The sequence below is a fragment of the Pagrus major genome, chromosome 11 (assembly GCF_040436345.1).
Source record: "Pagrus major chromosome 11, Pma_NU_1.0".
Taxonomy (NCBI): domain Eukaryota; kingdom Metazoa; phylum Chordata; class Actinopteri; order Spariformes; family Sparidae; genus Pagrus; species Pagrus major.
The window spans coordinates 440,489-455,295 of NC_133225.1; the positions used below are offsets into that span (position 1 = coordinate 440,489).

The 14,807-nt window shown below is 45.3% G+C and overlaps 1 protein-coding gene across 1 annotated transcript; it reads left to right on the forward strand.

Moving 5' to 3' along the window:
• The first annotated feature begins 1,183 nt into the window (after positions 1-1,183).
• On the forward strand, positions 1,184-9,469 carry rtca (RNA 3'-terminal phosphate cyclase). Its single transcript, XM_073477075.1, has 11 exons — positions 1,184-1,352; positions 1,496-1,596; positions 2,308-2,451; positions 2,857-2,980; positions 4,264-4,322; positions 4,414-4,555; positions 4,849-4,970; positions 5,054-5,112; positions 5,407-5,501; positions 7,168-7,272; positions 9,168-9,469. The coding sequence occupies exons 1-11, from the start codon at positions 1,302-1,304 to the stop codon at positions 9,264-9,266; spliced, it is 1,101 nt and encodes a 366-aa protein (XP_073333176.1). The 5' UTR covers positions 1,184-1,301; the 3' UTR covers positions 9,267-9,469.
• Positions 9,470-14,807: the final 5,338 nt, after the last annotated feature.

The following is a 14,807-nucleotide window of genomic DNA, read 5'->3' on the forward strand; positions in this document are numbered from 1 at the left end:
AGCTGCAGACCACAGAAACAACAAACCTGCTCACATGAACGAGTCTGACGTCTTCACGAGTCACCTGCCGTCATCAGCTGACCGTTCAACTCAAACACTGTAATTAAATGTGTTCAACTCAAACACTGTAATTAAATATGTTCAACTCAAACACTGTAATTAAATGTGTTCAACTCAAACACTGTAATTAAATGTGTGACAATTAAAATGTATTTTAAAGGAAGAACATTTGATTTGAACTCAGTGGACTGCTGCTCTTCTGTGAGTTTGTCATTAAACCTGTTTGTTGTAAATAAAGAGGAAACAGAACAGAAGCTTCGTGTTCAGCAATAAAAGATCATTTATTGATCCCCAGAGGAGACAATCAGCTTACAGCAGCACGAGGACAGAAAGAGTTCAGATTAACAGAGAAAATAATGAATTAAAAGTGTTACAACATGAACAGAGTCAAATATAAACTATACAAGAACATTAGACACAAAACGAAACATTACAGACGGTACACATTTTAAAATTAATCCAGTTTATTTTATTTTAAGGACTTTATTTAAAAAATTATGAGTTTCGTTGATTTATGGGTATCGGGCGCTGTGCAGCCTGCGGTTCTTCACGCCGCCTGCAGGAGGCGACAAAACTCAACCACCGGGTGCGTCAAGTTCCCTGCAAAGACACGAGCAACACCGGAAATACTCTTCAAAATAAAATGCATTTGTTGCCCCCAAAACACCAACAAAGGTCTTCAGAAACAGATAAAATCAATAATCCAGTTAAAGCGAATCTTTGTCGACGCTCAACACAGTTCAGAACAAACATACAAGCAATTAAACGTAATATAAAACAGAAAAAGATTAACTGACTAAACTCCGCCACAGACACACAACTATACAAAGTGTTTAAGCTTTTGTTTGGCTCTGTTTGAAAACAAACACAAATGTCCCTGCTGAGACTTTAGTTTAATGAATCTCGTCACAATCAGATTTGTGTTGAAACATAGTTTGTGTTTTTATAAAACAGATTTAACAAACCACTCAGATTGATTCCTCCAGTTCAGAGTTGTGTTTGTCTTTATGACTAAACAATAAATAAAAACTGACTGAAATAAGAAATACAATTTTAACAGGTCTTTCTTTTAACCGCATAAACGTTGCCTTTATTTTATTTTGAAATCCACCGGATGTCTCCTGTAGGTACCTCGTACTGCTTGACGCAGAGAAGTTCCACACGGAGAAGCAGAACCGGAGCCGAAGAGACGCGGAGCTGCGGTCCACTGGTCCCAGGCACGGTCACAGTTTGCGGGTCGGATGAAGATGGACTCCGCGGCGGTGGAGATCGACGGCAGCGTGATGGAGGGAGTGAGTAGCCGCTCTTTGTTACCGCGGAGGCGACACTTCTGTTGTTCGGCTCTGCTAACATGCTAACAGAAGGCTAACAGCGGTTAGCAGCCGGTGCTGAGCTGACTGTGTCTGTTCTCTCCCCCGGTACCGGTTCTCCTCAGGGCGGACAGATCCTGAGAGTGTCTGCGGCGCTCAGCTGCATCAGCGGCTCCTCCATCAAAATCACCAAGATCCGAGCCGGCAGGAGCTCCCCGGGGCTCAGGTGAGGCGGCCGCTGCCCGGCTAGCACGCAGGCTAATGTTAGCCTATTCATTGAGGTTGAGTCGACAATACAATAAAAACAAGCAGCCTGTTCTGTGAATATGAATAAAGATGTAATTAGATTATAATCTGTGACACTGGTTCGACACCAGAGCGGTCCGGCTCGGTTCCCTGTGAGCTCGCAGCCTCCCGGCCTCTTTGGATGCTGCTGCCGGGAAACTTGAGTCAGAATCACAATCTGCATCTGAAGCCGCCGACCAGACTTCGTTTAAAAAATCGTAAATTAAAAGTGGCTGTATTGTCGACAAACGCCTTCTGAACACGTGTGAAACATGAATGTGCTTCATCCTCTTCAGAAACACACAAGACTCATGAAAGTTAAACTGTTTTTGATTCTGTGCTCAGTTTTTGTTCCAGAAAATACGCGAGTGGCGTCGCCAAGCAGATGTGATCAGTTCTCTAAACTAAGAATCCAGTGATTAAAGATCGGTGCTGGGAGGTCAAATGTGTGCCGATTTTATTATCAGACTCTTAATATCCGAAAACAACTTGAATCATGTTTGTGTTTTTTGTTACTTTGCCATAAAGTTCGAAACATGTAAGAATTGTGTCATTTCTGAATGGAGTTCCGAGGTCTTCTTTCTTATAATAACCATAATAATAATGAAACATTAAAGTGTGTGTGTGTGTGTGTGTGTGTGTGTGTGTTCAGACCACAGCACCTGAGCGGCCTGCAGCTGGTCTCAGATCTGTGTTCTGGCAGTCTGCAGGGAGCCACCATCGGCTCCACCGACATCAGTCTGACTCCAGGAAAGATCCGGTCCGGAAACCACACAGCGGACACACAGACAGCAGGGTGAGTTTGTCTGTGTGTGTGTGTTTGTAAAGTCAAGTTGTTGAACATCACCTGTGTTGTTCAAACATCCTCCACTTTCATTTGAAGGTCCCAGCAGTTCATAAAGTCTGAAGTTTTATTTTATTGACAAACAGAATTAACATCTGCATGGCTACATTAAGCGACTTATTGGTAACTATGGTAACTATGAGTCAGCTGTGTGGGCTGTTGGCATCATCACACACCTGCAGCTGGACACTGTGTGTGATGTCGCCGAGAGAGACGTGAAATAAAAAGTCAAAGATGTTGATGTTTCCTGATTAATGATTAATTAATATCATCACAGCTCATCAATACTGCAGCCTTTAATAAATCAGCCCGGTGTCTCTCCTGTACGTAACCCGTGTGTGTGTCTGTGTGTGTCAGGAGTGTGTGTCTGCTGCTGCAGGTAGCTCTGCCCTGCACTCTGTTTGCTGACGCCTCCTCACAGCTCTGTCTGAAGGGAGGAACCAACGCAGAGATGGCTCCTCAGATCGACTACACTGTCAAGGTCTCTACACACTGCAGTATACACACTGCAAACACACTGCAGTATACACACTGCAGTATACACAATGCAGTATACACACTGCAGTATACACACTGCAAACACACTGCAGTATACACACTGCAAACACACTGCAGTATACACACTGCAAACACACTGCAGTATACACACTGCAAACACACTGCAGTATACACACTGCAGTATACACACTGCAAACACACTGCAGTATACACACTGCAAACACACTGCAGTATACACACTGCAGTATACACACTGCAAACACACTGCAGTATACACACTGCAGTATACACACTGCAGTATACACACTGCAGTATACACACTGCAGCATACACACTGCAGCATACACACTGCAAACACACTGCAGTATACACACTGCAGTATACACACTGCAGTATACACACTGCAGTATACACACTGCAAACACACACTGCAGTATACACACTGCAAACACACTGCAGTATACATACTGCAGTATACACACTGCAGTATACACACTGCAAACACACTGCAGTATACACACTGCAAACACACTGCAATATACACACTGCAAACACAATGCAGTATACACACTGCAGTATACACACTGCAAACACACTGCAGTATACACACTGCAAACACACTGCAGTATACACACTGCAGTATACACACTGCAAACACACACTGCAGTATACACACTGCAGTATACACACTGCAGTATACACACTGCAGTATACACACTGCAGTATACACACTGCAAACACACTGCAGTATACATACTGCAGTATACACACTGCAGTATACACACTGCAAACACACTGCAGTATACACACTGCAAACACACTGCAGTATACACACTGCAAACACACTGCAGTATACACACTGCAGTATACACACTGCAAACACACTGCAGTATACACACTGCAAACACACTGCAAACACACTGCAGTATACACTGCAGTATACACACTGCAAACACACTGCAGTATACACACTGCAAACACACTGCAAACACACTGCAGTATACACACTGCAAACACACTGCAAACACACTGCAGTATACACTGCAGTATACACACTGCAAACACACTGCAGTATACACACTGCAAACACACTGCAAACACACTGCAAACACACTGCAAACACACTGCAGTATACACACTGCAGTATACACACTGCAATACCCTGTGTACACACTTTATTCCCACACACACACAGTACACACAGTGTGTGACAGAGGCGTTGTGTTGACCTGTGTGTTTGTTGTTGTTGTTGTTTTTCGTCTTCAGGTGTTTAAACCAATTGTGGAGAAGTTTGGGGTGAATTTTGACTGTGACGTCAGAATGAGGTCAGTTTCCTGTTTACAGTCAGTAGAGACAGTACAGCTGTGTCCCAGCTGTGTGTGTGTGAGACCGAGTGTGTTTGTGTGTGTGTGCCAGGGGGTACTACCCTAAAGGTGGAGGTGAGGTGGTGGTGACGGTGAATCCTGTCAAGGAGCTGCAGCCTGTCACCATGATGGAGAGAGGAAACATCACCAAGATCTACGGCCGAGCCTTCGTCGCCGGAGTCCTGCCCTACAAAGTAAAGTTCTTGCACGCACGCACGCACGCACGCACGCACGCACGCACGCACGCAGGCGCGCGCTGATTGGCTGATGTCACTGTTTTTAATGTCCATATCAGATGGTTCAGGTGTTGATCAGAACAGCTGGGCTCAGCTGAAGTTGTTAAATATATTGATATTAATTATTATAATGTCTGAACACAAGACGTAGTAATCATGTGACTGTGTGGCAGACTGATCACTGTTGTATTGATCGTGTGTGTGTGTGTGTGTGTGTGTGTGTGTGTGTGTGTGTGTGTGTGTGTGTTCAGCTGGCTAAAGACATGTCGGCTGCTGCTGTTCGAACCATCAGGAAGGAAATCAAAGATCTGTACATCAACATCCAGGCGCTGCAGGAGAAGGAAAAGGCCTGTGGGAACGGCAACGGCATCATGTAAGCCCCGCCCACCTGCTGACATCACCGCTGCTGTCATGAATGCAGGAGACTGATTGGTCCGTGTCCTCTGTGTGTTTCAGAATCATCGCAGAGTCGTCGACAGGTTGTGTGTTTGCAGGTTCGGCTCTGGGGAAGAAAGGTGACGACAGTTTGTTTGTTTGAGCCGTCAGTTTCTGTGAGGAAGTGATGACACCAAACTTTACATTTACAATATTTGTTCTATTTTATTATATATATGAATTTATTATATATATTATATTTCATATATTTGCTATATTTATTGGTTTGTGTGTATTGAGAAAAAGTAGCAGAGCTTCTCACTGAGGCAGCCATCTTGTTTTTGCCATGTTGTGTGTAACAAACCCCTGTATACTGACTGTGTGTGTGTGTGTGTGTGTGTGTGTGTGTGTGTGTGTGTGTGTGTGTGTCTCAGGTGTGTATGCAGATAAAATTGGCATTGAAGCTGCTGAGATGTTGCTGAGAAACATCCGACACAACGGCTGTGTGGACGAGTTCCTGCAGGACCAGGTGAGACGCACCTGCTGACATCACGCTGACATCATGTTTACCTGCAAACTAGTCACCTTTTGGCTACAATCGCCATTTTTTTTGGTCAATTGGGTCATTTACGTGAATCGTGCAGAGCCGGGGAGTTTTTCAAAAAGAGGTGTGGGGGGGGTCTGGGGTCGTCTGGCCGGTGGGGGAGTGACAGAGTCTTGCCTCACCAGAGTGACAGCGTTTGATGTTGTTCAGGCTGGAATAAACCTTATTGGACAATACGTATTTTGTAGTTTTTTGGAATTCTCTCTGGGCCAATCAGAATCTTGATTTCAGCTCTGACGACTTCAACCTTCAACCATGAAAAGTTTGGAAACCCGCCAACCGACATTAGCCTACAGAAGAAGAAGAAGAAGAAGTTTGGAAACCATTGCTAAAATCGAGTTAAGCTTTTTTGGAACAGAAACAACTGAGCTAACGTTATTTATTGGTTTGCTCGGCTCAGTTACCGTTTTACAAGGTGATAATTTTATTGGGACCGAACCAATAATGCCCATAACTCAGCAGCGACAGCCCAACACCTACAGGAAAAAAACCCACAGAGAAGCACCCGTCTCAGTGTTTCCCATTAATTACCGAGACCATGGCGGCCCGCCAAAGTCTCATAACAAACCAAAAATATTTTTATGCTGCTCACAATAACATAACGTTGTGTTTTGCGCCGTTGATTCAGCAAAGTATCTCCGGTCAGCCGGTACTGTAACGTTTCCGGTTCAGGTGTGATGCTGCGGATTTGTCGGGTTTGTCTGCAGGTGAGTTAGTGTGAAATGATTCAGGTGTGTTCTCACTCCGCTGTCAACACCGGAGCCGCTGCAGCTGCATGCTCGTTAAACATGGTTAGTGTTAGCTTAGCTTTAGCTACTAGCCGCTAACATTACTCCCTATAGGCGTCCACATTAACCGGAGCTGCGACTTCAGTTTGTCAGATTTCACCGATAAGGAGAGAAATCACTGAAAGAGAGCAACAAGTCCTGAGCGCTGCTGTATTTCATTCAATCTGTGGAAAACTACAACACTGTTCAATATTGTCTGTTTTCAAGCATCGGTTTGCAACGCAGGACGACAGCAGGACTTTAAAAATGAAAGTCTTAATGTCTGAGAGCAAAACCAGCGGAAACAAACGACTCATTTCTGTTTCTGTGGTCCGGTCCTGAGTGCAGTGAAGTCGGCTGGACTCATTTTGAACCAGACTGCGGTGCTGAAAGTCTCAGGAAATGTCAAATTAAATGAAACGGTCCTTTTTTAAATCTTAGCTCAGCTGATATCTCTGAGCACAGTGGCACAAAACATTAAACCTGATGTGAAACAAGCAGAAACAAGTAATAAACACAACACAATGTCAGAAGATAGTTATAATAGTTGGTTATAATGTCTTAGAGCACATGTCTTCAAATGTCATATCCAAAATCCAAATATATTCAGTTTACTATCACGTATGACACAAAAAAGCATTCACACTGACATCACGCTGACGTTTAGATCCAGTATTGCAGACTTAGCTGTGATGGAGGTCTATGATGACTTGCAGTACCGTCAGTGACCACTGGGGTCATGTCCCGTGGTCTCCATACTGAATGTAGCAGGACGTCTGGACGCAGCCGTGTCCCCTCTGACCTCTGACCTCTGACCTCCTCAGCTCATCATCTTCATGGCGTTGGCGAAGGGAAGGTCCCGGATTCGAACCGGCGCCGTGACGCTGCACACACAGACGGCTATTCACATTGCAGAGCACCTGACTCAGGTCAGAGTCTGTCTGTCTGTCTGTCTGTCTGTCTCACCTGTCCGTCTCACCTGCCTGTCTGTCACCTGTCTGTCTGTCTGTCTGTCTGATCATTATAAGAATCTCTTCAGATGCCGTCAAAGAATAAACAGAGATCCCCCTACTCTTCCACTTTGCACATAAATTCCACTGTGTTCATCCTCTTAATGGGCAGATGTGGTGTGATTTTTACTATTTAATCTCACAAATGTAACAAATAGAAATACAAACTTTGTACCAATGAATTGATCAGACTTTTTAGGTTCACGGTTTTGAGGTCATACAAAGTGGATTTTTCTAAAATGATAACTACTTTTCACTGTGGTCTAAATTTGTCAATCAAAACTTTTTGTTTAAGATGCCACTGTTGTGATTGAGGTGAGAATCAGAACGACTGGGCCGATGTGCTCTTGGAAGTCATATTTATTGAATAAGAATTGCCTACAAAGTAGATTTATGTAAAGGCGCTGTCATTTATTAATCATACAATCCCTAAATGTAAGAAACTGAACTACTGAATTAACAGTCCAAACGTCCTCACAGCTACATATAGAGGCTGCACATGGGGAGGACGAGCAGCAAAGGTTTTATAATCTTTATTTATTGATGTATTTATATTTGTAATTATATACAGTATATATGTGGGAATATGTGTGTATCTGGCATTGTATTCTATCCTTTGTTCTTTGTGTCTGCCTTGTAAAGCACTGATTGCTCGTTTTGATAAGTGTTATATAAATAACCTTTATTATTATTATTATTATTATTATTATTATTATTATTATTATTATCATCAACCACACAAAATGTTTGCTAACAGATTAAACCTTCATAGCACAACATGAGATTCATATAATCTAGCATTAAATATATATATATAGTCCTAACTAAGAGCCAATCAGCTCTGTGATCAGGCGACAGCCAGGCGTTTCCCATCATGCCCTGCGGTCTTGCAGTCGGTGGAGAGCAACTGCGGCGCCTGGCTCTAGAAACTGCGGCCGCCTTGATCTCGTGAGGTTATCGTTGCCGGCGCGTGCATGACGTCAGAGCAAGTCGGGATGAAGTCGGACACAAATCTAACCGGCATGCATTGTGCGGTGGTCGCCGGTGATCGAGTCTGCGCTCGTTCGAGATGAGCCAGGCCTGCGCAGACTCGATCACCGGCGACCATTCCGACCATTTGTCGAAATTCCCAATTTTCTGTGTAATTGTTATATTTAATGTTAGATTATATGAATCTCATGTTGTGCAATGAAGGTTTAATCTGTTAGCAAACATTTTGTGTGGTTGATAATAATAATAATAATAATAATAATAATAATAATAATAAAGGTTATTTGTATAACACTTATCAAAACGAGCAATCAGTGCTTTACAAGGCAGACACAAAGAACAAAGGATAGAATACAATGCCAGATACACACATATTCCCACATATATACTGTGTGTATATATATATATATATATATATATATATATATATATACACACACACATATCAGCCATAGCTCTCCGAACGTGTTCTGCAAACTACAGGTAGCCTACAGGTGGATCTAACAGGAGGTAAATATTTCTGTGACTTCCTGTATTTTCTTTGACGGCGGCTGGAAACTGTCCGACTGGACTGCAGCTTTCTGTCACCGCCCCCTGCTGCCGCCGCCTGGTCTCGTCCACCTTCCAGGCGAGGCGCAGTTCATCTCCAACGAGCCTATTGATACAGTCTCCCTGTGTGAGCTCTGATTGGTTACTCAGTCAGTCACTCTTGAATCCTGTTGTCTGATTGGTTGTTTACACTCACTGACCTCCTGCTCCTCCTGCTCCTGCTCCTCCTAAACATGTTTTATGATTTAAACATTTTAATGTGTTTGTGTTTTCAGGCAAAGTTCACAATAACAAAGTGTGAAGACGAGCTGAGCAGCAACGTCACCTTCATCATCGAATGTGAAGGATCAGGAGCCTCCAACCCCAACCTGTAGCAACTCTCTCTCTCTCTCTCTCTCTCTCTCTCTCTCTCTCTCTCTCTCTCTCTCTCTCTCTCTCTCTCTCTCTCTCTCTCTCTCTCTCTCTCTCTCTCTCTCTCTCTCTCTCTACCCCCACCCCCCTCGTAGCTGCTCCTGTCATGGCCGACCCTCAGCTTCAGTCTCTCAGGGTGTTTCTTGAATAAATGAATCAAACAGTTTTCAGCTGTCAGAGTTTCTGTTCCTTCATCCTACATCTCCCATAATGCACCAGGATGCTGTCTTTAATCAGAGCCTCCAGTTTGTAACACACACTGTATGTTAGACAGTCTGATGTATACAGGTGTATCAGGCCTGGACTCACCTGAGGACAAGTGATGTTGGTTCACTGGCTGTGTCCAAATTCAGGGGCTGCAGCCTTCGAAGGGCGCATTTGAAGGCCAATTACGTCACAACGCTGCGCGAAGGCTCCTTCAAATGCTTTGTGCGCCGCTCAGTCCCCAAACAGAAGAGGAAGCAAGAAAAATGGCGACATCAAGTGGCGCAGACTGACATTCAAATGTGAGTCTTGGGTTTATACTCGGTTTTTACTCATTTGAACATCCAACGCCAGATATGTTAAACTTCAAGAGACTATAAAACCTCCAAATTTCAACTTTCAGTTAAAATACGTGACGCTGGTGATGCTGTGGTAAATATAGTTGTTATTCACCAATGGGTTAATGTTTATTTTGTAAAGTTGATAATTCAATTTAGATTTGACACATTGTACACACACAAATGTACACGTTTGATAGATTTGAACCAAAACAGACTTTAATGCATGAACACCTGGTGTCGCAACCAGGAAATACTCCGAAGGCTGGACCGACCCATTTAACAACGGTGGACGAGGCCTTCAAGGTCTCTCCGACGGACCCGGCCCTCGTGGGCCGCAAAGGCAGCGTCCTTGAAGGCTGCAGCCCCTGAATTTGGACACAGCCACAGTGTCTGTGATGACCTCTGCAGCCTCCGGGCGGCGCTGTCACTGTGTGTCTGTGATGACCTCTGCAGGCTCCGGGGGGCGCTGTCAGCTGTTGGATCAGTCTGATGTTCAGATTAAACTCTGAACTGCAGCAGTAAAATAATCTGATGAAGTAAAATCAACGGCTCTGAAGTTTCATCATCAGGCTGGTTCCAACACACCTCAAACACCTCAAACACCTCAAACAGCTCCAACACACCTCCAACACACCTCAAACACCTCAAACACCTCCAACACACCTCAAACACCTCAAACAGCTCCAACACACCTCCAACACACCTCCAACACCTCCAACACACCTCCAACACACCTCCAGCACCTCAAACGCACCTCCAGCACACCTCCAACACACCTCAAACACACCTCCAACACACCTCCAACACACCTCCAACACGCCTCCAACACACCTCCAACACCTCCAACACACCTCCAACACACCTCCAGCACCTCAAACGCACCTCCAGCACACCTCCAACACACCTCAAACACGCCTCCAACACACCTCCAACACACCTCCAACACGCCTCCAACACACCTCAAATGCACCTCCAAACACACCTCCAACACACCTCCAACACACCTCAAATGCACCTCCAAACACGCCTCCAACACCTCAAACACACCTCCAACACGCCTCCAGCATCTCAAACGCACCTCCAACACACCTCAAACACCTCAAACACCTTCAAACACACCTCCAACACCTCAAACACCTCAAACACCTTCAAACACCTCAAACACCTTCAAACACACCTCAAACACCTCAAACACCTCAAACACCTCAAACACCTCAAACACACCTCAAACACCTCAAACACCTCAAACACCTCAAACACCTCAAACACACCTCCAACACGCCTCCAACACACCTCAAATGCACCTCCAAACACGCCTCCAACACCTCAAACACACCTCCAACACGCCTCCAGCATCTCAAACGCACCTCCAACACACCTCAAACACCTCAAACACCTTCAAACACACCTCAAACACCTCAAACACCTCAAACACCTCAAACACCTCAAACACACCTCCAACACGCCTCCAGCATCTCAAACGCACCTCCAGCACACCTCCAACACACCTCAAACACACCTCCAACACACCTCCAACACACCTCCAACACGCCTCCAACACACCTCCAACACCTCCAACACACCTCCAACACACCTCCAGCACCTCAAACGCACCTCCAGCACACCTCCAACACACCTCAAACACGCCTCCAACACACCTCCAACACACCTCCAACACGCCTCCAACACACCTCAAATGCACCTCCAAACACACCTCCAACACGCCTCCAACACACCTCAAATGCACCTCCAAACACGCCTCCAACACCTCAAACACACCTCCAACACGCCTCCAGCATCTCAAACGCACCTCCAACACACCTCAAACACCTCAAACACCTTCAAACACACCTCCAACACCTCAAACACCTCAAACACCTTCAAACACCTCAAACACCTTCAAACACACCTCAAACACCTCAAACACCTCAAACACCTCAAACACACCTCAAACACCTCAAACACCTCAAACACCTCAAACACCTCAAACACACCTCCAACACGCCTCCAACACACCTCAAATGCACCTCCAAACACGCCTCCAACACCTCAAACACACCTCCAACACGCCTCCAGCATCTCAAACGCACCTCCAACACACCTCAAACACCTCAAACACCTTCAAACACACCTCAAACACCTCAAACACCTCAAACACCTCAAACACCTCAAACACACCTCCAACACGCCTCCAGCATCTCAAACGCACCTCCAGCACACCTCCAGCACACCTCCAACACACCTCAAACACCTCAAACACCTTCAAACACACCTCAAACACCTCAAACACCTCAAACACCTTCAAACACACCTCCAACACCTCAAACACCTCAAACACCTTCAAACACACCTCCAACACCTCAAACACACCTCAAACACCTCAAACACCTTCAAACGCACCTCCAACACACCTCAAACACCTCAAACACCTTCAAACACACCTCCAACACCTCAAACACCTCAAACACCTTCAAACACACCTCCAACACACCTCAAACACCTCAAACACCTTCAAACACACCTCCAACACCTCAAACACACCTCAAACACCTCAAACACCTTCAAACACACCTCCAACACACCTCCAACACCTCAAACACCTTCAAACACACCTCCAACACACCTCAAACACCTCAAACACCTTCAAACACACCTCAAACACCTCAAACACCTCAAACACCTTCAAACACACCTCCAACACCTCAAACACCTCAAACACCTTCAAACACACCTCCAACACCTCAAACACACCTCAAACACCTCAAACACCTTCAAACACCTCAAACACCTTCAAACACACCTCCAACACACCTCCAACACCTCAAACACCTTCAAACACACCTCCAACACACCTCAAACACCTCAAACACCTTCAAACACACCTCCAACACCTCAAACACACCTCAAACACCTCAAACACCTTCAAACACACCTCCAACACACCTCCAACACCTCAAACACCTTCAAACACACCTCCAACACACCTCAAACACCTCAAACACCTCCAACACACCTCCAACACACCTCAAACACCTCCAACACACCTCCAACACCTCAAACACGCCTCCAACACACCTCCAACACACCTCCAACACACCTCCAACACCTCCAACACACCTCCAACACCTCAAACACATCTCTTATTATTATTTCCTCATTAATATTGTAAATATTACAATTCTAAGTTTGAGTTTCTTCTCTAAAATGACGTACTGGCCCTTTATTGGCGTTATAAGTTTAAAGTATTGATATTTTGAGACCACACAGTATCTGAGAGTACTGACACGGTAACAAACAAACAACACAGTATCTGAGAGTACTGACACGGTAACAAACAAACAACACAGTATCTGACAGTACTGACACGGTAACAAACAAACAACACAGTATCTGAGAGTACTGACACGGTAACAAACAACACAGTATCTGAGAGTACTGACACGGTAACAAACAAACAACACAGTATCTGACAGTACTGACACGGTAACAAACAAACAACACAGTATCTGAGAGTACTGACACGGTAACAAACAAACAACACAGTCAGATGTTGAGACAGGACCCGTCTGTCTGTGTGTGTGTGTGTGTGTGTGTGTGTCTGTGTGAGTGTGTGTGTGCGTGTGTGTGTGTCTGTCTGTGAGTGTGTGTGTGTGTGTGTCTGTCTGTGTGTGTGTCTGGGTGTGTGTGTGTGTGTGTCTGTCTGTGGGTCCAGGTTTGTGTCTCTGCAAGATGGAGACAGGTGACCTGTTGTGGACTTCCCCCGGTGGACCCGACTTCCTGTCTTGTTTCCGTGATGTCATCAGCGTGCCTCTGACCTGCTTCAGTCACCTGCAGCAGGTGAGCTGATGTACAGTGAGTACAGCAGGAAGTCCAGCTCAGACCTGAATGTGTGTTGAAACCTGAGCCGGCTGTAAACTCACACCTCTGTCCCCTCTGGAACCAGGAGCAACCTGATCCGGGTCACCTGACACCTCTTCAGCTCAGCCCAGCTGCGTCCACACAGTCTGCTTGCCGCCCTGCAGCATGGCGGATGGCGGGGCCTGGAGGACGCACCAGGACGGGCCCCGAATCCTCCAACCAGGACCGGGACCAGGGCCTGGACCGGGATCTGGACCAGGGTCTGGACTGGGACCAGCTCCGAACCGTGTGTGGATCTCTCTGATTGCAGGTGAGACTGTGACATCATTGGTGTGGCAGCAGGCATTAAAGGACTAATCCGTGTTTTCACCTGCAGTCTGACGCTGAGTCCTAAAAACAGCCAATCAGGTGAGATTATTTTTGCTGTTCCTGACACCAGTCAGTGGAGATCAGGAGGGTTCAGCTCACCTGGGAACAGGTGCAGTTATCTGTATTGATCACCTGCTGAGAGTGATGAGAGGACGTCACACTGAGCCTTCAGTGTCTGAGCAGCTGCAGGCCTTAAAGTCCTGCTCACAAATCTGAACCATAAAGTTACTCAGTCAGAAATATTATTATTATATCACCTTCATGATGTGAACAAAACTTTAAAAATCATATAAAAATCTACAGAACAAACAATAATATTACATGTATTGATCTTAAACAGAATGAACATGTTTTGGTCACACAAGATTAAAAAGGAACATTTCTGCAGGACTTTGAGTCTTCATATGTAAACAAGGAGACATGTTTAACTTCCACAGACATCCAGTTATGTTTATTCGTATAACTTGTATAAAGATAAGTCGAAAATACACAGAACCACTTTAAACGTGAGTCTTTGGTCTAAAACGTGAGCGTGTTTTGTTCCTCTCGGTACATGAAGGCGTCCTTCCTGTTGTTTCCCAGCGGACAGTGAAGGCAGCACAGTCTGTCCTGTTTGGTGATTGGCTATGGTTGCTATGGGAGCGGCTCCCGTTGCTATAGTTACGTGTCTTAAGGAGGGATTTGGGTAATCACAGTTTCAGACTCTGAGCGTCGTCAAGCAGTTGCGGCGCT